Here is a 20,692-nt window from a genome sequence, read left to right as displayed (position 1 = left end):
GTATAACATTACTCTTATTTATAATTTTGTTTTCCCCTGTCCTCAGATTAAATTAATTAATCAATTTTTAACAGTTTTCTGCAATCTGTTCCATTTGTGTGGGATTGAGGCAAGCGAATGCACAATAGCTATGGTGCCTATGCTCTACAGAAATAAATTGTTATGTGTTCTTTTTGATTGGCCAAGGAAATTATTTTATTGTGAATATCGTTATTTTTATTGTGAAGCATTAATGCTGTCTGATCATGAAAACAAACTGTCCCAGTTATAGTAACTAATTTGTTAATTATTCAATTATTGAGTGATTTGTATTTTTCTATTAATCAAATATTTCTGTTTATTTCATTTCATTATTTACTTGACCCTCTTCTTTTGAGTCATTACTTGACTCTCTATTCTATTTCTATTCTCTCTTCTGATTTTATTTTTTTTTTTTTATAAAAACACTTGATCCTTTAACACTTGCATACTTTACATTACTTATTTTTTGTTTTTGTATTTATTTTTAACTTATCTCATTATGTGTGTGAAGGGGTGGTGTTGGCGCAGTGGATAAGACACATGCCTTTGGTGTAAGAGACCCGGGTTTGAATCCACAGATCAGATGGTCACTGCAGTCACCCAGATCCAGTCTGTATCCAGATCAGATTTTCACCATAGCCACCAGATCCAGTACGTATCCAGACCAGATAGTGGATAAGCACCTAGAGAGGACATTTAAGGCCCCAAAAGTCAGCAGAGACCAGGACAACTAGAGCCCCAGATACAGATCCCCTGTAAAGACCTTGTCTCAGAGGAGCACCAGGACAAGACCACAGGAAACAGATGATTCTTCTGCACAATCTGACTTTGCTGCAGTCTGGAATTGAACTACTGGTTTCGTCTGGTCAGAGGAGAACTGGCCCCCAAACTCTCCCGTTTCTTTTTTTTATTCTGTCACCAATGGATTTTTGGTTCCTTGCCGCTGTCGCCTCTGGCTTGCTTAGTTGAGGACACTTCATTTCCAGAGATATCATTGACTTGATTGCACAGATACTATTTAAACTGAACTGAGTTGGATGATGACATCACTGAATTCAATGATGAACTGCCTTTAACTGAAAATTTGTGTTTACTTTTGTCATTATAATTGTCATCTGTTTTGTTAAAAGTGCTATATAAATAAAAGTGACTTGACTTGACTTTTAACAAATCAGACTAAACAATGTTATTACACAGTACAGCTAGTTTAGCAATCGGCATAGACACATACTTTTATAAATGATATTGCCTTTCTTGACAAAACCATATTTAAATGATTTTAAAATTTAAGAATGGATTATATTGTCATTTTTCCACAAAAACTGGGTACCTCTTTTGTGATTAGATACACTGTATAAATCAACGAAATTACACTGGATTCATTCAATCAACTAAATCACATACACTCTAAACATATATGGTAACAAAATGAACATCACCAGTGCTATGACAATGACAATGTTAAATTCACTGACTTCCAAAAAGCATGGTTAATTTAACTGTTTAACTGCATTTGTTGAAATCTAAATAGCAATCTGTATTCTGTGTATCCTTTCAGTTACTCATGGGACTACAGGTACCTGCAAAACTAAATAATACAACAGACACAGCTGGAGTTTATGGCTTTGGCATTCCCATTAATTAGGACCTTGTATTTTTAACACGTTCATTATTTCAGCCCAGTTAATTGCTGCTTATTAGTATTATTTAATGTATTTATTTGTATCATTTTTAAGGGATACTGTTCAAAACAATTGGGGTGACATTGTAAAATACATGCTCTTATTTAAATGGCTTTTAGTGAACACTGAAAATTAGCACACAGATTATAGTCTACGAATATTTTCTGTTTATTTATACATTTTACATAACAATCGTGCTTTTTTTGTTTATTAGTTTTTTTTTTGTTTTTTTGTATGACACCATTTAAATACATGTCCGAGGTTATAATTTTAGGCAGTGTAACAGTTAAAAATATACAAAACAGTTTTATTTCTTACGAGACATAAATTCTATTTGATTTATAATCCTTTGTATAATCATCTTCACTCATAATTTTAATTAGATATGTGCTTCAGAGATCAAAATATTATTGCAGAAAACAGCAATTGTTTTTCAGATATGTCAACATTTAGACAAAAACGTAATAATGGAGTACAGACATTCACGGTTACACGTTTTACACAATACAATTTTACAATAAAGTTCCAGATAAAACTGCAGTAAAATAACTTTGTACAAAATACAAAGGACATAGCCATTTCACATTTTATGTAGGTACGTATCTCCTCTTAGTAAACATGTTTAACGTGACCAAATGCTTCTCGCATGTACTGTAGCTGCCTTTGACACAAACTGTCACCACATCATTGCCCTAGTGTTGGAGAAGTCTCTGTACTTGTACGTTTTGTGCTTTTTGGGGGAAAAGGGTCAAAACACCATCATGTATTTTAGTTTTGTGCTACTTCAAATATGGTATAACTATTATATGGTAGAAATATTTTGTATACTTTTTAAAAAAGAATGGCACAATCAAGTAGTGTAAACCATTGTTATGGAGTGGCCAGTTTGTGCGCGTTCCTGTTTTGTTTAAGCACTGCACCTACTGTATTCAATGTTTTGGCACATTAAGTAACTAATGGTCATGCAAATCACGACTACATTAATCACAGGCTTAAGGAGCTGATATGCACTCAGGGTAGAGACAAAAAATCTTTTTTTTTTTCTTTTTTTTTTTGATATTCCTGAGGGGACATGTAAACAGGACACTGGATTGACAGTACTCATCAATAATCTGTATAATAATCAGCAAAAATGTTCACCCTATGTTTTGCAGTGTTTCGATTTTGTTTTTATTATTATTGTTTTTTATTATTATTATTTTGTACCCTGTGCTTTACATACTACACACTGGCAGGCATATATTTGTTTTTGCTTAAGTCTATGATTTTGGTCCTTGGTCTCAACATTAAAGTACAAAGCATTCTAAAAATAATTCTAAAAATGTTGTCATCACATACAAGCATTTTCTAATGAAAAACTAAATAGTAACAGTCTTTCTCAACAAATATATTCAACAACACATGCGGGTCACCCAAGGGCTCTATCGATAAGAAATTCTTTGTGCTTTAGACACAGGGCTTGCTTGATACACGTTGGATTGCCCAAATGACCCGGAATGTAACATAATCTCGCCCAGTTTCTCATACTCCCGCTTTGTCCCCAGTGCAACATAGAAACAGTACATACCTCACATAAATAGCTTGTGCATTGCCAAACAATGCACTGTCCTTAAATCTAACTCACAGTATAACCTTAGTAGAGACAAATTCACATAATACATAGCACAAGTCATTTAACACTGACAAGTTTTGCTTCACATTTGAAGAACATACAAAATTTGTGTAGGTTTTTCAAATGCATGGGTTTTTGTGTTTGTGTTCTTATATATATATATATATATATATATTTATTTTTATTTTTTATTTATTTTTTTACTTTTGCTTTTTTCATGTTTAGCTTGATTATGTATGACCCCTGGAGGTAGATGATTCTATTACTGTATAAACATGGAAGTCTTCTGTGTTTTTAATCTTTGATTGCTCTCTGCTGGGGTTCACTTCTACTGGTTTTAAACGTTGGCATCATTGCCAGGGTTAGTCGAAGAGGAACTATCAACCTGCAGCGGTTGTTGCAGTGCTTGTGGTGATTGTGGTTGCTGTGGTGCTTGGTCCGGTTGCTGCACTAGTTGCGGTGATTGCTGCAGTGATTGCTCCGGCTGCTGTGGCTGTGTCTGCAGCTGCTGTTGGTCAGGCCCATTCTCCTGAGCACGCTTGACTGCTGGAGGCTGCAGCATTATCCTGATCCGCTGAAATGAGCCCAGAACCAGCACCAGTGAGCACAGACACACCATAAATATATATCACTCGTAATTGTATATAATTTCAGCTCTAAATAAAAACATTTACCTCTTTATATGTTCCCTTCAGGGTGAGGAACATGTAGACCATATAACCAGGTATGAGAACCATAGAAGACAGAGCCATGAGCCAGCCCACTCCTTGCCCCCATTTAGGGAACACATAGTTGTTCATTGTAAGAGGAACCATTTGCACTGCGCTGAAGAGGAACACGCCCTGTAGAGAAGCTCTGTTTACAAATACTGCAGTTTTCACATAATTGAACCTATAATTCATATGATTTATACTTCTAAAGACTGCAAGACTTTAAAAACATTTTTATCACAGTCAAGGAACAGGACACACAAAAAAAGTATTTGGGACAAATAAAAGTGTAAAAACACTGTGATCAAATTTGGGATAAAGAACCAGGGTCATTCTACACAGCAGAGGTAATGTTCCTCATCAGCAAATAACAATCAACAGCTGAGACTGACACTATCAGATGAGAACACGATCTGAAATGAACTGAGCTTGATAATGACACTAACTTTGCAACACTGTGACCATTATTAAACTGAACTGAATCAACATTATCTGACTTGAGCTGAAGACTGAAACTATAGCCATTTGTAGAACTGCTTATAGTTAAATTGAATTTCTATCATAATTGCTTGTATCATAAATAGCTAAATTTACATTTCCTGCTCATTTATGTTCAATAAAATCTGCCTTGTGATAAAGCAATATATAAATATATGTCAATGATTTTTTTAACACATCACATAAATCTGTCATAATGGTCAGCCCTGTGTTTCTGACTGTTTTTCTAATTTTTTACGTTTTATATTTGAAATATTTAAAAAAAAATGAATATGAATATATAAAAACATTACTTGTTCATCTAAAATTCATTTTTCACTTTATCTTATTAGTTATCACATTTTTAATATTTGTCACAAAAATGGCGAGAGCTTTTTCAAAACATCTAAATCTGATTGGCGGGGTATACATAATCAGGGAATCAGGGTGCATATTATTACAAAAATAAAAAATAAATATCAGTGGTCAATCCCCAGTCAAAACCTGCAATGTAGACCAGGCTTATCATATTACTGTCAATGTCATTACCCAAGATCAGTAATTAAGTAAGGGATAATGTACATCCAGCCGGTTGTTATCTCAGTATAAAAAACCTTGACAGTGTGATCAGGACCAAGACGCGAAGCAAGCAGCAAGTTCAAGCTAGACAAACATTTAAGGGAAATGGTGCAGTCAAACCACTTATTACACAACATTTCACCACAAAAAAATAAGAAGAATTGAGCCAAAAATGTTTTAAAATCTTACCAGTTTGTTAGTTATCTTATAATCCATTACAGCCTACTAAACAATCATAGCAAAATGGCAGCAGCTGCATTTATATGAAATGAGAGAGTGAGTCCGCGATACCAGGATGACATAATTAAATAATTGTACAACATTTTGAATCGAGATTTAATATTTTATTAGCTAAAACAAAACACAAAGCTTCCACCAAGAAAATTTTTTCCTAACAAGAGTACAGTGCTGACTTCATACTTCATATAGCCACAATTGTAAATTCTACTTCTTGTTACAAGTATGAAAGAACCATCACTTCTGACACAAAAGACTGCTTTATAAGTTATCTTCCTGATGTATCCAAATTCCTTAGCATATCCAAAAGCTCAGAACAACTTGATGATGTAACAGAAACCATGGACTCTCTCTTTTCTAGCACTTTAAATAAAGTTGCTCCTTTATGCTTAAGGAAGGTTAAGGAAAACAAACATAACCCCAGGTATTTATTCAATACAGTGGCTAAATTAATGAAAAATAAAGCCTCAACAAGTGTTGACATTTCCCAACACCACAGCAGTAATGACTTTATGAACTACTTTACTTCTAAAATCGATACTATTAGAGATAAAATTGCATCAGACATCAGACAGTGCACTATAGACCCCCTGAGGAACAGTTCCACTCATTCTCTACTATAGGAGAGGAAGAATTGTATAAACTTGTTAAATCATCTAAACCAACAACATGTATGTTAGACCCTATACCATCTAAGCTCCTAAAAGAGGTGCTTCCAGAAGTCATAGATCCTCTTCTGACTATTATTAATTCCTCATTGTCATTAGGATATGTCCCCAAAACCTTCAAACTGGCTGTTATTAAGCCTCTCATCAAAAAACCACAACTTGACCCCAAAGAACTAGTTAATTATAGACCAATCTCGAATCTCCCTTTTCTGTCCAAGATACTAGAAAAGGTGGTATCCTCACAATTATATTCCTCCTTAGAGGATTTCCAGTCAGGATTTAGACCGTATCATAGTACTGAGACTGCTCTCCTTAGAGTTACAAATGATCTGCTCTTATCATCTGATCGTGGGTGTATCTCTCTATTAGTTTTATTGGATCTTAGTGCTGCGTTTGACACAATTGACCACAACATTATTTTGCATAGACTTGAACACTTTGTTGGCATCAGTGGAAGTGCATTAGCATGGTTTAAATCATACTTATATGACCGCCATCAGTTCGTAGCAGTGAATGAAAATGTATCATATCGATCACAAGTGCAGTATGGAGTACCTCAAGGCTCAGTACTAGGGCCGCTACTCTTCACGCTTTATATGTTACCCTTGGGAGATATCATCAGAAAACATGGTGTTAGCTTTCACTGTTATGCTGATGATACTCAGCTCTATATTTGTAAAACTGAATTTTTCCATCTCAAAAATCTAAATTACGGCCTATGCTCTCAATGTCAAATGCAGAAATGTTAATCCATGCATTTATGACCTCAAGGTTAGATTATTGTAATGCTTTATTGGGTGGTTGTTCTGCACGCTTAGTAAACAAACTACAGCTAGTCCAAAATGCAGCAGCAAGAGTTCTTACTAGAACCAGGAAGTATGACCATATTAGCCCGGTCCTGTCAACACTGCACTGGCTCCCTATCAAACATCGTATAGATTTTAAAATATTGCTTATTACTTATAAAGCCCTGAATTGCTTTGCACCTCAGTATTTGAATGAGCTCCTTTTACATTATAATCCTCTACGTCTGCTACGTTCTCAAAACTTTTAATATCCAAATCCGTTAAAGGATTTTTAGGCTGCATTAATTAGGTAAACACTTCCCATAACACCCTATGTACTTGCTACATCATTAGAAGAATGGCATCTACGCTAATATTTGTCTGTTTCTCTCTTATTCCGAGGTCACTGTAGCCACCAGATCCAGTCTGTATCCAGATCAGAGGGTCACTGCAGTCACCCGGATCCAGTACGTATCCAGACCAGATGGTGGATCAGCACCTAGAAAGGACCTCTACATCCCTGAAAGACAGCGGAGACCAGGACAACTAGAGCCCCAGATACAGATCCCCTGTAAAGACCTTGTCTCAGAGGACCACCAGGACAAGACCACAGGAAACAGATGATTCTTCTGCACAATCTGACTTTGCTGCAGCCTGGAATTGAACTACTGGTTTCGTCTGGTCAGAGGAGAACTGGCCCCCCAACTGAGCCTGGTTTCTCCCAAGGTTTTTTTCTCCATTCTGTCACCGATGGAGTTTCGGTTCCTTGCCGCTGTCGCCTCTGGCTTGCTTAGTTGGGGTCACTTCATCTACAGCGATATCGTTGACTTGATTGCAAATAAATGCACAGACACTATTTAACTGAACAGAGATGACATCACTGAATTCAATGATGGACTGCCTTTAACTATCATTTTGCATTATTGACACTGTTTTCCTAATGAATGTTGTTCAGTTGCTTTGACGCAATGTATTTTGTTTAAAGCGCTATATAAATAAAGGTGACTTGACTTGACTTGACTTTAGTTACACGGATGAGCCTGTGTGATCAGCTTTTACCGGTTTTTATCGAGGGATAATATACCTTTGAATGTTGCGATTGACCAATCAGAATCAAGTATTCCACAGAGCTGTTTAATAAAAACTGTTATCACACATATTCTTATCATTACAACTTTCATTTTACTCCATGAAAAAGTAACTCCATAAAAATTGTGTTACTTAGTTACTTTTTATGTATAGTAATGAATTATGTTATTTTGTGTTACTTTTGTCACCTGGGCTGGGCTTGCTTGTTTGATTTTTAATAAAAAAGAAAAATAGAAAAAAGAAAAAAAAAACACACAAAAGGTATATTTTTGGAAACTTTAAAGGCAATTTCACACCAAAAGGGAAATTAATGAGCCTAGGGCTGAAAGAAGTGCCTCTGCCTCTGCACTTCACTCTCAAATTCTCTCAACACAGGGACAGGAGAGCTGTCAATCAATAAATGGACAAACAACTTCTGTTACCTATTTGAAAAAGTAACTCAGATATAGTTTAAAAGTAATGCGCTACTTTACTAGTAACTTGAAGTAATCTGATTATGTAACTCGAGTTTGCCAGTTGGCATTGCTAGCTGACAGATTTGTAGAAAATGTAAATTTGAGTAAAAGTTTTAAATAACACAAGCACACAAGCACAAAGTGTGATTCTGAAACTAAAACATGTATAGTATAAATCTATCTATCTGTGTGTGTGTGTGTGTGTGTGTGTGTGTGTGTGTGTGTGTGTGTGTGTTGTAAAATTGTATATACAGTATAACAGTATATATACATGAGACAACATCTCATCTGACCGCAGCTCACTGTTGCTCTACTGAAGCTTCTAGCACCTGTACTGTTTCTGCACTCATTTGAGGTGAACCTAGAACACGTGTCCGAAAAGTCTCCCGTTTGATGTGGTTGTAAAGATGTTTTGCATCTAAGTAAATGCAATTCTTGTACAGAAAAAAAAAGAGACCAAAGCAGCAGTAGCTCAACCCTGTGTAACTGTGTTAAATATTTTTAATGACATTAAACTGGAAAAGTTAATCACATTTGTTAACACACTACTTTTGAGAGCACTAATGTATATATTTTGTAATGTCACATCATAAGGAAAAATGTAGGTTACTTACAGCGACAATTAGAGGGGTGAAGAAAACCCAGCACAGTTTCCACCATAGACAAGGCTTGTATCCAATCATTTCCTGGATGTTATCATAAAATCTGTTCACACCTGGAATTAGAAGAAATTTTAAATGGATTGCATTAATTCACTGCAAATACGTTGCAAGAATAGGATTGACGGATTCATATCAATACATGCATTCATTCATCTGAAGCAGAACTGAGGATTCAAGGATGCTCTCCAAATCAATCCTAAGTGAATCTAGTCATCATTTATACAAATGCATATATATATATATATATATATAATATATATATATAATATATATATATATATATATATATATATATATATATATATATATATATATATATATATATATATATATATATATATATTGTTTTCTTGCTTTGTTTTTTGTTTTTTGCAACAATAATGGCGTGTGTAAGCATGTGTACTGTACAAAAGCTTGAAATGAATGGTTCTTTAAAATACTAACTGAATGTGTTAAATATCTGCAACATAATCATATAAAAAAGACAAAACCTTCACTCCCCTTCAATTCTTAACTATTGTTGTCTGACATCCTGTCATAGCCCTGATCTAGAGCAAAGATGTGCAAAAGTAATTATATCAACAACAAAAAAAAAAAGGTGTGCTAGGATGTTTGTGAAGAGGGTAAACAAATGTTAAAGACAGAGAGCGATGAATTATATATAAAACTGAATTCATTTCATATCAGACACATGATGAGCAGCCAGTACAATTTTCCAGGCAGTTGCTGATTCAAAGATTGGATTAAAATTGCAAAAATACATAGAACTTCCTTGCTAAAACAGGCCGTACCCTGCAATATCGCACTACCAGACAGCGGAGGTGGCAAACATTGAGAAATCAACTGGCTTTAAATTGATGACAGAGAGAAAACAGAAGCAGTACATATAATCATAGCAATATACATAATGAGGGACATGCTATACAGGGTCAACAATGTTAGTTAGTTGTTAGTAAAGTCCAGACTCTAAAAGAAAGCAGGCAGTAACTAACACTACATTCACAACCAAGAATAATGTCCAGAAACTGGCAGAAAAATGGCAGTGGTAATTTATCAGTCCAGAATGACAGTAGCATAAACAGGAAAGAAATAGAAGCTATAGTATATAGGCAGGCCAAGGCCAAAGTAGTTCTGCAAATCTGCTTTGCCATAAAAATAATTTTTGTATATATTTGTAATATTTTGTAATATAAACTGGTCTTCTGTAGGAACACAACTTTTAATTTATGACTGTTGTTATGAGTTTCTGTGTTGTACATACATGTTGGTTGGCTGGTTGCATTATATTGGACAGTTGACAACCCTATTTAAAATTCATCACATGCAATTAGCAAAAATATCTTAAATGAAAAATAGAACATTTCTAATTGACAATTGATTGTTCTTCATCATTTATACAAAGGCTTATTTATTTATATATTTATTTATTTATTTAGCAACAGTAATGGCACTGATGCCATTTTGTGGCCCAGTCCCACTGGATGCACTTTTGTCATGACAGGATTGTTTATGAATTATAAGCTACTACTAAATATTGTAGAAACGTAATTTTCTGTAAAGTTGCTTTGTAATGATTTGTATCGTAAAAAGCGCTATAAAATAAGCTTGTATTGAATTGAATGACTATTTATGACTGACAGCGAAAGCATTTCTCTTCATTTTTATAATGCTATTCAGTGTAAATGATAAGCACAATGCAAATTACAGATTTTAAGAGAATGTAAAAAGGACTCACCATAGCACCAGGAGATTGAGATACACTCAAAGAACACCAAGAAGAGCAGACACATTCCACTGGCTGAGTAATAGTCGAAGAGCTTAAACACATAGAGGCCACCCTAAAACAAAGCAAAAAAATCAATACAAGTCCCAGCAGCCTGCAATCATATAGATGTACAACAACGGTCAAACATCTCATCATCTGCTTGCTTCATTGATTTACCTGTGTGATATTGGACAGCCCAATGGCGTACGATACAATGCAAACACATGCGATGAAAATTTCTCTTCTTTTCCTGAGCAGCCGTGGGAATTCATCCACCAGAGCAGTGATGAAGCCCTCCACCGTGCAGAACTGAAAACAACATCTACAATGTTTGTTTTTTTTGCATTTATATGCCATTTTTAGAACTGATAGTAGCATTAAGAAAACATATCAATATATCACAACACAAAAATAATTTTGTTGTTTTTAGAAATAAATGGCTACAGCGTGAAACCAGTTTTCGATAATAATAAAAAATAAATTTAGTGAGCATATTAATAGCAAAAAAAAATTAGGTTACATTCAATAAAATCTGTATGCTGTATAACATAAAGGCATCCAATCAGAGTTGGTTTTATATGACTTTCCAAAAACAAAAACAATTCATTAAAGTAAAGGACATATAACAAGTACTTAATTCTATATTTTTTGGTGCCACAGGGCTGGGATCGATTCTACGCCAGTAGTTTTTTTTTTTTTACAGAAAATGCTAACATTCCCACTATGTCCAACTTAAGAGACAATGAACATCAGTTTAAAATCATCAATGCATGCAGCCATAAAGGCAAGAATCAACATCAAAAGATTTTATTTGGCACAAGGCCGGTGGAGTGTTTTTAATGTTCCTTATATTTCCTTGTGTGGTCAACAGGGACAGTCGCTGATGCTGGCAGATCTGAAGTACCTACCAGATCCCATTCACTTCTGTTTCTAGGTCAGAGCTTGAATATGTGATATTCTCACCTGACTGTCGATTCCCAGCATCAGCAGCATGGAGAAGAAGAGAATAGCCCACAGTGGTGAGATAGGCAACTGCGTCACAGCTTCTGGATAAGCTAAAAATGCCAAACCAGGACCTGTGTAAGCCATGAAAAAAACAAGTTATATTAACACTTAAGATAAATATCTATACTTCAACCAGTATAAAAAAATATTAATTTCCAATTATGTAAAAATGAATGGATTACCTGATGCAGCTACATCAGCTATTGATCTCTTTGTCACATGTGCCATGAAGCCCACAATAGAGAAAATCACAAATCCAGCAAACATACTTGTGAAGGAATTTATACAGCACACGATTATAGAATCCCTGCAGAAAAAAAAGAGGGAAAAAGGATTCTGTCCTCAAATGTGATATAAATGTCTTTGTCTGATTTAAAAGCAGCATATCATTTTATAATTTCAGAAGAAGATGGATTATGTAAGTGATATAGCCAAACTTCAAATGTAATTTGATGGTAATCCTCGCTTTTCATATGCTAAAATGTCAAGTCTGATAATGGACACATAATCACAGTCAGTCACAGTTTGAGATCTAGCTTGTTCAAACAAACAGCATTCACAGCATCAAAAAAAAAGGGAAAAAATGATCAGGGTGAAAAGGGCCTGAAACACTAAAAGAGGGTTGAGTTATCTAACTGATTAAATGTCGATTGCATCATTCATACCTGTACACATTGTTATTGAAAGGGTTGTAGCTGCCCAGAGCAATAAGAGAGCCTAAACCCAAACCATAGGAGAAGAAAATCTGTGTTGCAGCATCCAGCCAAACCTGAAATGGAAAATGAAAGTGTTCAGCAGCAAGATTGGGTTTGTTTGATCCTGTTTGAATGATTAAGCGTGTAAAATCACCTCAGACTCCTTCAGCTTCTCAAAATCAGGAGTGACATAGAACATGATTCCCTCTTTAGCCCCAGGCAGGGTCACGCCACGGATAAACAAAATGAACAACATGAAGTATGGGTATGTGGCAGAGAAGTAAACAACCTGGAAAAAAAATGTATTTCTCTATCAGACATTTACCCATGAGCATTTGTTCAGCAAGTGTGTCCATGTCTGTTAAAAAAATAATGGAAATTGCTTTCATGCTACAAGAAACCCATAGAGCATTTTTGCCTACTCCCACAAAGTTTATGGTAAGCATATGTGCTTTACATTCACTGCAGTGAAATCATTAAAAAACTCACTTAAAATCCAGACCGACAAAGACATCTCACCTTTCCAGTCCAGCTAACTCCTTTCCAGATACAGAAGTACACGAGGACCCAGGCAATGGCCAGTGTTATTGCAAGTGGCGCACGAATTTCACCAGGTTTTTCTAAGCCATCAGTCATTTGATGCACATTGCGTCTGTATAAGCACATCATGCAACACAATTACACTTCACAACAAGACACTTACTGGACACAAGTATTATGTATTTTCATGTCCAAAGGTCAAAGAAGGTCATGCACATTATTTTGCCCAAAATCTTACTCCCAAAACTCCATGACAGCACTGGTAAGATTGGTGGTGTCTACTATGCTGTAGTTTGTGTAACATCTGTCTGTGTTCCATGGTTTGTTACAAGATTTCCATGGAAGCTCCTAGAAAAAGCAGAAGAATGCTTTACTTTACTTTACTTTTTTTTTTTTTTTTAATACCCCAGAATAAAAACTTAAATATTCTCCAAATTACTTTTTTATGGCATGCAAGAGCATATGACAAGGAATGCTTACAGTGGTAAAGGAGTTGTATAAGTAGTAAATTGCCCAGGAAATGATGACAATGTAGTAAATGTTCAGCCAGAATGAGAGAACAGCAGCCGCAAGACCAACACCTGTAATTATGACAGTCTGTTATATTATCATTTACATTAATTCCTTCAAAGCAGTCATCAGTTATGTTATCAGTCATAACATAACTTACAAAACATAACTCAGCGTTTAAATCTACTCATCTAATTTTTCATTTGCAGTAAGTATGGCAGCAGATATAAAAGAAAGGTGCTGAACAGAAATCATATACCTTTGAACATTGGAGCTAGTTTCCAAACCCCAAGGCCGCCAATGGATGTGTATTGTCCAAGAGCGCATTCAAGAAAAAATAGAGGGACTCCCGCAAAAATAAGCGTCAAAAAGTAAGGAATCAAGAAAGCCCCTGGAATCACAGAAATAGATGAAAGCACCAAGTGGAGCTGTGCACAGAAACACAAAGCACACATTCATCCAGACACAACATATCAGACTCTCGGAGAAGCTATTACCTCCGCCGTTTTTCCCGCACAGATAAGGAAATCTCCACACGTTGCCCAGTCCGATGGCGTAGCCCACACATGACAGGAGAAAATCAAATTTCCCACCCCAAGTTTCTCTGTCTGGGATGTCTTTCTTCTTTTTCTCTGGTTTGACGTCCTCCGCTTTGGGTTTGTCGTTAGTTGTGATCTCGTTGAGTTCCGTCACAACTTGTCCATCGGTGTTTTTGGTGTTGTTTGTCGCCATGTCTCTGATTTCAGACAGCAGCAGAGATCCACCACGCAAACACCCGATCAAACCAGTTTCAGTTAACCTGAAAACACCGAAACACACGAAACCACTGTTTTCCCCCCGTAAAAAAAAAAAAAACAAGAGCGCTGCCGTCTCTAATTGAGACAGAATTGCCTGTCATGAGCAGGCAATTTTCAGATATAAATATTTATTTATTTTTTATCGAACGATCAGCCAGCTTCTCCATTATGTTTCGCTAGTGTTTTGATGCATGTACTACTGTTAATTTAATACTACCCATTTAATGTAATGCATTTAAACACACAGACACGCACGCACACAAACACATTTAAGACATTTTAATTAAATGAAAATCGTTTTAAAATGTATCGTATATACTTACAGTGAATTTGGCTTCTTTCCCAAAAGCAATATGCCCGTGTGTCATGCAGTGAGGTATCCGTAGATTCCTCTCCAAGTTGTAAACTTCCAGAATGACTTGGCACGTAAATGAGCCTTCTGTCCATGTAAAGCGGTCCTGCGGGAGCTGTCCACGGGCGAGTGGTGCTGAATCCACCAAGCAACGACTGTCTGAGATCAGCAGCTACTCAACATTTCCAGAGCGTCAATGTCATGTGAAAGTCAACACCCCCCAACGGACACACGCATACACACGCACACACACTTTCAGGTCAGGCATTTAAATCTTTACCTTGTGTTAAATCACACTCAAGTAAAATTAGTCTGATATATCGGTGGAATATTTAGGTGTCTTTGTTCTAAAACTGAGCATAATTCATGGGATGCAGCAGCATATTAAGAACATTGGCTATTTTTTATTTTTCTCTCTCTCGTTAAATCCTTGAAATCTTGACTTAAAATTCAAGTTTCATTGATTTACTCTCTCTCTCTCTCTCTCTCTCTTTCTCTCTCTGTCTCTCTCTCACACACACACACACACACACACACAAACATCTGTGGCTATCATGAGGTAAAATGAACTCATGCATTCATTGCCCATTCTAAATCCCTCTTCAAACCCAGCCCACTTCAAACCATAATATATATTAAAAATATGGCAGATGAGGAGCAGAAAAGGTGAAGCCACTGACACAGCATCAGGTGTGAGCAGGAAATATCACTCCTCATTTGAAACTGAACATTTGAAAAAGAAAGAATGCCTCAAAAAAAAAAAAAAAATCTTGTACACTATCTTTTATGGGATGCATAACTGGATTGCAAAAATGTCCTAGTATACAGGGCAGTCTTGACCTTTTGTTGGAAGTCCATAAATCTGTGGTAAGTAAAGCATTTTCAGCTTTTCAGTCCATCATATGTACGAAAGATATATCATGTACTTACTGATTAGCTAGCTTTTTTCTTCTGAATGTGGAAGTCTGGAAATACTGCTTAATTAAAAGTGAATGAACCCAATGTGGGATTTGGGTCAGAGTGGTATAGATTTCACCTCCTCTCTCAAAGCTTGGCTCAGAGTGGAGAACTCAATTGGAAGCAGATGGTGAACCAACAAGGGGTGAACTAACCTATTAATGATACTACATGAAATTTAACATTTGCACTCCATCTGGCTGCATCTCCCTTTGCTTATGGGCTGTGAAAACATGACCGATTTATGCACCTGCTGTGGACACTTGAGTACTTTTGACTTGCTGGTGATACCAGATTATGCCCAGATAGGCTCATTTAGAAAGATATATGTGATAATCAAAAGGCTGTCAAAGGCATTCAATTTATATATATATATATATATATATATATATATATATATATATATATATATATATATATATATATATATATATAGAATAAATATTTTGTTTTGTGTTTGATAGAGTCAGGTTTGTTCATTCATATAAATTCATACTTGTGACAAAAAGAAAGAAAGAATTGTATGATCTATTGTTTTATTATTGGTTTTAAATATAAGATAATTTAATGTTGCTGGAAAGAAAATCTATTGTGATTTGTATAATAATAAATAAAAAAAAATGGATCAGATTTTATTTAATTATTTAGTTATTATTTTAATTTAAGAGTCTGTAAGTTGAAGAAATCTTTGTAGGTAGTACAATATGACAACATCTGTTCTAAATGACCTGAAAAAGAAACCACTACACCATTTTTCATAAAACTGTGAATCAAATTCTGCATATATTTTTAAATGATTTCTCTCATCTACCCGATAATGACTTGGGCTTGATTTTGTTTTAATGAAATATGCAAATCCTGTCAGCTATAATTGAGTAAACAATACTTCTTGTGTCATTACTGTTTGAGAACGCTTGTATTCGGTGTCTCTGACTTGTCTTAGCGAACCTTGAAAAATTGACAATAAATTGTTGGTTACAAGTGCAGAGGATCCAGGTTGTGCGCAAGCACCGCAGACCATTTAGGTGGGCTGTATAAAAATATACATCCCTCAAAGCAGTATGGGGCATCTAAATCGTTTTTAAAATTTTGTTCAAGTGTTGCTAGGCAACAGCAAAATGGTCTCAGCATCCTTGTTATATTAGAGTTTCTGCTGGGGTTTGCTCCCATTTATATCTATGCTTTTTTGTCTCCTTTCATTAGCAAATATTTAATTTTTATGTTTCAATTTCTCAAAAAAAAAAAAAAAATTCTCTGCCTCGGAATTGCACTCGAGTTACACAAAGGCCTAAATGTTTAAACCAGCATTAAACTGGCTTTACAGTTCATTCTTTAACAAAAAAAAAAAAGACTTCCTTGTTATAGAAATTTATGGACACAAATAATTATAGCAAAACACATATAATGTGTTTAATTATATTAGACAGTAATTTATTTCTAATTAACAACTGAAATGTAGACTTTTGTTATGAAGCTACAAAACAGTCAACATATTGTGCTCAGACCATTATGAGCACTGCGTAACACAGAGCACGTCACACTGTCTGCAATCTCTCCTCACTACACCGTGCTGCTGATCTACTGCATTCACCACAATCACTATGGAAACTGACTTTTGCCACACAGCCGCTACTGAAACAGATATCCAGCAAATGCTGTCAGTGATTGTCCACTGACATATGTTTACATAGAGGTCTGAATCAGTGTTTCTTGCAGACCACAGCAAAAGTATAATTTATCTTCTCTAGTTACGTATAATTACATGATCAATTGTATAATACATCCTTCAGTATAGTATTGTAGCATATTTAAAGGATGAAATGATTTATGTGCAAATTCTACACAAGACCCACAAAGCAAATTTGACATTGTAGTCCATAGACGAAACAGCATGAGCTCTGTTATAAAGGTTTGGACAAAAAGAGTACTTAGTGAACAGCCTTTAAATCTAGCCACCTGCCTCTAGCTAAAATATATGAAAATGCTCTTCATGCTTTTAATGGGTTTATCTGCTTCAAAGGCAGCTGGCTGAAGCATCGCTCCGACCGTGCAGTCCTCCAGCCCCAGAAAGAATGCGCTCAAGCCTTCTGGACAAGTTTCTGAATTCAGCCCTCATTCAGGGGACAGTCTTCCCTTTTGTTTTTTTGTTGTTGTTTTTTTACATAAGGCAAATTTACATATTACACAACACCTTCCCCTCCAAAAAACATATAAAAAAATGGAACATTTTTCCCTTTGAGCTCAAAGGTCAGTGAATCACGTCTGTCAGAGATGCAGTACTGTAGCATCATTGGCATGCATTTACATGTAATTGGTTCATGATTGCAGTGTAATGCAACAAAATGCTGAATGCAAATGGAAGTGCGGGGAGGGGTTGACTGATAATTCTATTGGTTATAAAATGGCTTGCGTGTATAATGACTGCGCTCTGATTTGTGGAGAAAAAACACAAGGGTAGCATCCTAAATCTGAAAAGAAAATGATCCTTCCCTCTGTGTGCATGTTGCTGTCACCCCAGATCTTTTCATAAAACTGCCACGAGCATGTCTTGCATTTGAATTAGGCTGATGAGTGGAATACGTATGTGCCCACAGAGAGGCCAGTGGCACTTTCCAGCATCACATGACGCTTAATTAGGGATTCTTCTATATTATAGGGCTGAAATTCTGCCAAATGTCTATCAGCTGTTTCAGTCAATGTGCTAATCATTGCGCTCGCTGCCTCGTGAGGTGCATTAGGTTGCATTCTTTCCTCTGATTTCTCAGAAAGAAAAAAAGAAAAAACAAATAGTCAAGGTTATGTCAAAACAGCAAGTAAAGGTAAATCTAAATTTATTTCTAGAGCTTCTGTTGTGTCGTCTGCCGCTGCTATGAAGAATTACACTCAGTCTGGGGTTTTGCTTTCAGAAGAAAAGACTTTATTTCAAGGAGAATAAAGCCGAGTTCCTTGCAAGGAGATCTCTTGAATGTTATGTGGTATCTCCTTATATACAGTATACAGGGCGTTTCAAATATTAATAATTTTTCTTATTGCTTACAATTCGATTCCTCCCTAGAAAGAAGGGGCCCCCTACTTGTTATGGTAAAGAGAAAGGCCCTTTTGTATTTCTTTCCAGATGTTTCTCATCTGGGTCTGTACAATCTGGCCACGTAGGCATATTTCTTCCTATACTTAAACTATGGGATTATAATGAAAAAATAACTAGCACCAAAAATGCTAGATTCACATTGATTATACTTGATTATTTAAATCTTATTAATAAAAATCTTCCACAATTCGCTTTGAAGATTTTTTGAATATTAAGATATGAATCTCTCGTTCTTTGGTAAACACATGGCTATAGTAAGCAGCAACAACATCTTGCTGTTTAAAATATAGTGCAAACAAAAAACATTTTAGAGAGCTGGTTGCACTTCTCACTTATCAGACAATGAGATGGTAATTAGCCTAAACATACATTATGGGGGTAATGGGATGCATTGAGAAGAATATTTTTAATGAGAGAAATGACATTTTAAAGGATTTTACAGTCATTATTAACTGAACCACTATAGCTTTAATCTGATCTGTGTTTCAAAATATATCAACATACAAACTGTACAAAGAACCAGTGGCATTTGGAGTCAATGGTGCAATTTGATGTGGCATGGTAAATTGTAATCTGTCTTCATGCATAAAGCATAAATTCATTCTGTCACTGCTTCTGACGTTAGATGCTCTGGTTCCTATCAACCTTTATCCTACACCCCATGAGAGGGAGTAACTTCAGTTAAACTGTAAACAATCAATGAAACAATCATTCTATGAACTAAGAAAGAAGCATTTTCAAAAAAATTACTTTCAACAGACCATAAATAATCCTAAAATCTTAATTATTTCTACAGCAATGTTACAGACTATAATATATGTCTCTGTCTATATATTAGGCAACATTCATTGCTTTAATGAAATATACTGCTACAGTCGAATAAAAATGAACATTTCAAATAATCAGATGTATGACCAAAATTGTTCATACATGTCTCATTTTTGCATTATTGACACTGTTTTCCTAATGAATGTTGTTCAGTTGCTTTGACGCAATGTATTTTGTTTAAAGCGCTATATAAATAAAGGTGACATTGACATTGACATGTCACGTGTGAGTATACTGTCCTCTCATTGGTTCCACAGTTTATTTTCCAGAATTCCGCTCATAGACAGCTTTGATTTTGAATGGCTCAGACGTGCTCAGACATCACCTGCGTCCCATTGTGAAAACTATCCATCCTGAATTCTATGTGATATTAGTAATTTTCAATACTATTTAGGGCAGATAGGGTGGATTCAGGTGATCTCGGACAAATTGTTTTGGCGTGGATCTGAGCACGATTGCCATGTTCACATATGCCCAAACGAACCGAGCTAAGGGGGGACACATGCCAGGAGCCAAAACAACCAGCCAGGCATGAAAGTACCTTTAGGCGGGACCAATATATTTTATATTTTCACTGGAAACTATATAGTGCTTTTAACAATGCAGATTGTGACAAAGCAACTGAACAGCATTAAATAGGAAAATATTATGCCAATAATGCAAAAAGGCAGTTCGTCATTGAATTCAGTGATGTCATCATCCAGCTCAGTTCAGTTAAATAGTATCTATGCAATCAAGTCGATATCACTGAAAATTAAGTGTCTAAGCAAGCCAGATTCAAACATGCAATCACGAACGATGTGAGAATGTGTGTGTGCCATTCTTATAGTATGAGACTTGTAAGGAAATGAGAGAGAGATTGTTGCAACTCATGAGCTCTGATGAGTCCAAGCAAAGGATTATGGGAAATCAACTTCAGAGTGAGTGGCAAAGGTATGAGATGGAGTCCCCTCTAATGGAGCTTATGACAGAGCCCACCCCCTAAGAAGCTGTTTCCAGACACTTCTTAACAGGAACAGACCAGAGTCCAGGAGGAAGGTGGATCAGAGGCAGAGCAGGGGGGTAGATGGAGGGCCTGGTCCATGAGGAAAGTAAAGAACCGGGGACTGAGGTGAAGCTGGAGGTGCAGGAAGCATGGGCAAAACTGACAGAGCAGGAAACCACAGCAAAGCTGGAGC

General features: G+C 35.9%; 1 protein-coding gene across 1 annotated transcript; it reads right to left on the bottom strand.

Annotated features, from left to right (window-relative positions):
* Positions 1-1,847: 1,847 nt before the first annotated feature.
* On the bottom strand, positions 1,848-15,017 carry LOC132117837 (sodium- and chloride-dependent GABA transporter 1-like). Its single transcript, XM_059527143.1, has 15 exons — positions 14,613-15,017; positions 13,990-14,291; positions 13,752-13,883; positions 13,463-13,563; positions 13,221-13,330; positions 12,962-13,094; positions 12,597-12,731; positions 12,413-12,516; positions 11,930-12,054; positions 11,706-11,818; positions 10,920-11,051; positions 10,713-10,815; positions 8,930-9,030; positions 3,990-4,157; positions 1,848-3,889 (listed from the first exon to the last, which is right to left on the bottom strand). Exons 2-15 carry the CDS (start codon positions 14,222-14,224, stop codon positions 3,653-3,655), a joined length of 1,929 nt encoding a protein of 642 aa, XP_059383126.1. The 5' UTR covers positions 14,225-14,291; positions 14,613-15,017; the 3' UTR covers positions 1,848-3,652.
* Positions 15,018-20,692: the final 5,675 nt, after the last annotated feature.

This window comes from Carassius carassius, chromosome 37 (genome assembly GCF_963082965.1).
Source record: "Carassius carassius chromosome 37, fCarCar2.1, whole genome shotgun sequence".
Classification (NCBI taxonomy): domain Eukaryota; kingdom Metazoa; phylum Chordata; class Actinopteri; order Cypriniformes; family Cyprinidae; genus Carassius; species Carassius carassius.
The sequence above is the reverse complement of the archived record's forward strand: the minus strand, read 5'-3'. Positions and strand labels throughout refer to the sequence as shown.